The 2,418-nt window shown below is 45.1% G+C and overlaps 1 protein-coding gene across 2 annotated transcripts in view; it reads right to left on the bottom strand.

Moving 5' to 3' along the window:
• The window catches only part of TMEM41B (transmembrane protein 41B), a 28,652-nt gene extending 26,667 nt beyond the window's left edge, over positions 1-1,985 (bottom strand). Inside the window, exons 1-2 of one of the 2 annotated variants that reach the window (XM_019656258.1) lie at positions 1,842-1,985; positions 1,599-1,721 (exon numbers count right to left, since the gene is read on the bottom strand). In XM_019656258.1, coding sequence (XP_019511803.1) covers positions 1,599-1,719 — 121 coding nt within the window. In that variant the 5' untranslated portion in view covers positions 1,720-1,721; positions 1,842-1,985. Of the gene's footprint in view, positions 1-1,598; positions 1,725-1,841 lie in introns of both variants that reach the window. The other variant, XM_019656257.1, reaches the window with a different exon arrangement.
• Positions 1,986-2,418: the final 433 nt, after the last annotated feature.

Here is a 2,418-nt window from a genome sequence, read left to right as displayed (position 1 = left end):
AAAAAAAACAGAAATAAATCAAATGACTGCTATCACAAATCAAATAACAATCTTCAGGGATGTCCTACCTGGAAAACACTTTTTCAGGAAACCCCTGGATTACTGTCACTCTTAGTAGTACTACTATCTTCAAAACAATGTTCCTTTCATTTAGAGTGCATTTATACATTGAAAACAATTCATTTCTGAGTTTTTGAAGTTATCTGGCTCTACTGTCTATAAGGTGGGAAAATATCCATGTACGTAAAGCTTAAAGAGCCAAGTAACCTGAGACATTTTAAATTATTTGAAAATAAAATATCATTTTCAGTTAGACATTCTTTTTTAATTTAATATGTTTTAAATTTGATTCAAAAAGTATTGGGGCAGCCGGTTAGCTCAGTTGGTTAGAGCACAGTGCTCATAAAACCAAGTTTGCGGGTTCGATACCCACATGGGCCACTGAGATGAGCCCTCCACAACTAGATTGAAACAACTACGCACTTGACTTGCAGTTGATGGGTCCTGTAAAAACAGTGTTCCCCAATTTAAAAAAAAGTATTTCAGCTGAACTTTAAACATATTATCTTTATATATATAAATGTTAAGTGCACAATTCTTTATTGTTGACTATAGTGACAATTGTTGCTAGACATTCTTAAAAGACCTTCTCTTTACTAATCAATCCGTCTCTAGTGGTGTAACACACTAGTGTCAGTAAGCTTCAAACAACATAACGGCCATTTGTTATTATCTCCTCAAGTTAATGGGCTTTAAAAACATCTACAGAGCTTGATCATTTCAACTGCTGAAAAGCAATGAAAAACTCTATGCCAAGATGGAATCAAAGTATTTAATTTCTAGGTACACTTTTTTTCTTAAAATAATACTTAAAGTCCTGAGAAATGCCAGGATGATGTAATGGAAAAAAGCTTTTAGAATGAGAGATCTTAGCTATAACAGTAATTGCTAAAATTTATTTAGCCTTCACTTCATATAAGCCAAGCACTACACTAAAACCTTCACATGAATTATTTCGTTTAATCCAGGCACCTATCTAAATTGATACTATTATCATTATCCCCACTGTACAGTTTAGACACTGAGCTTTGAAAGATAACAAGTCCAAAGTCATAAGTAAATGGCAAAGCAGGGACTCAAACCCAAGTGTTCCTGCCACCTGGAAGTTGCACCTGGATATAGTTAATTGATTCATGTGGCTTTGCCACTTTGTGCAAGTCATATATCCACTCTGCGCCTCAGTTTTCTCGTCTACAAAAATAAAGCAACGAATGCTAAAGTTCCTTACAGCTTGCCTAGCTTCAATATTATCAACCTTACAATCTCCCTGGACGTCAATATGCCAGTTTCATTCCTTTTAACTGAATTCAACTGAAAAAACATTTACGACGCACTTTAGTGTCCGACCTTGTGGTGGACAGCGGCCCAAGCCCAGGTCCTCCACTCTCTCTGCTCCCTCCCCTGGGTGCCAAGAGACCCCTTTTTCCCTTCCCTCTGCAAATTCCCAGGACCGGCTGGGGTCCTTCCCCCTCCGGAGCCCTTACGGACACACTCCCGCCTCTGGGCCAGGCCCAGGTCTGGTTCCTAAATTCACTCACCCTTCATATGGTCTCTGCTGCCTGGCGCCGCGGGACTCTGCGTCCCCACTGCCCGGCCCCCCGCTGGGGTCGTATGGAGTGCCCCAGTCTGCGGTCGTTCGGTGAGTCTGCCTTTCGCCATGGCTGCTGCAGGGAAGGGAGAAGGAGAGGGGTGATGCTGCGCCACCTTAACCATTCCGCCTCTGCCTCCTTATAACACACACGGGGCCACAGCTCCAGCCACTTCCGGGGCGACCACCTCACCTGAGACGACTTCAGCCCGCGATAACAGCGACGCTCGGCTGGGACAAGCTATGCCCACTCGCACTAGGCACCGCCCCAAGCCGCGCGCGCTCGCGCTTGCGGAGTAAGCGTCAGACAAGTCAGGGTCTGGCCCTCCCCATTCAGTGCCCTGCCCCTCCTCGCGACGGAGAGGGGCATGCGCAGTCGCGGCACTGGAGTCACCTGGTGTGACTCGCGGACCCAGACGTCTAAAGCACAGCTTTAATTATCCGGAAGTGAAGTTCCAGCGACTTCAAACCCTTTGTCCCGGTCGCCGGAAGCGCCCGCGAGTGATTAGTTGGCATTTCTCGGCGGGTGCTGATTCAGCCCACTCCTTTCTCCGCCGTTTCCACAAGCTACTGTCTTGATATTGGAGGGGCTAGAGAATACTTGGTCTGAAGATGTTATAAAACATAAAACCTGAGCCGATTCTCTACCGAGTTTCCGGAAACAAAGGCTCAGGGAGGAGCTATAGCCGATGAAGGTCATAGGGTGGCAGAAACGGGTTTAGAATCCGGTTTTCTTGTTCCCAAGAAAAAGCTTTCCTTTGTCATCACTC

This window comes from Hipposideros armiger, unplaced genomic scaffold (assembly GCF_001890085.2).
Source record: "Hipposideros armiger isolate ML-2016 unplaced genomic scaffold, ASM189008v1 scaffold_256, whole genome shotgun sequence".
In the NCBI taxonomy this organism is placed as follows: Eukaryota; Metazoa; Chordata; class Mammalia; order Chiroptera; family Hipposideridae; genus Hipposideros; species Hipposideros armiger.
Note: the sequence above shows the minus strand (reverse complement) of the source record. Positions and strands in the feature narration are given on the sequence as shown.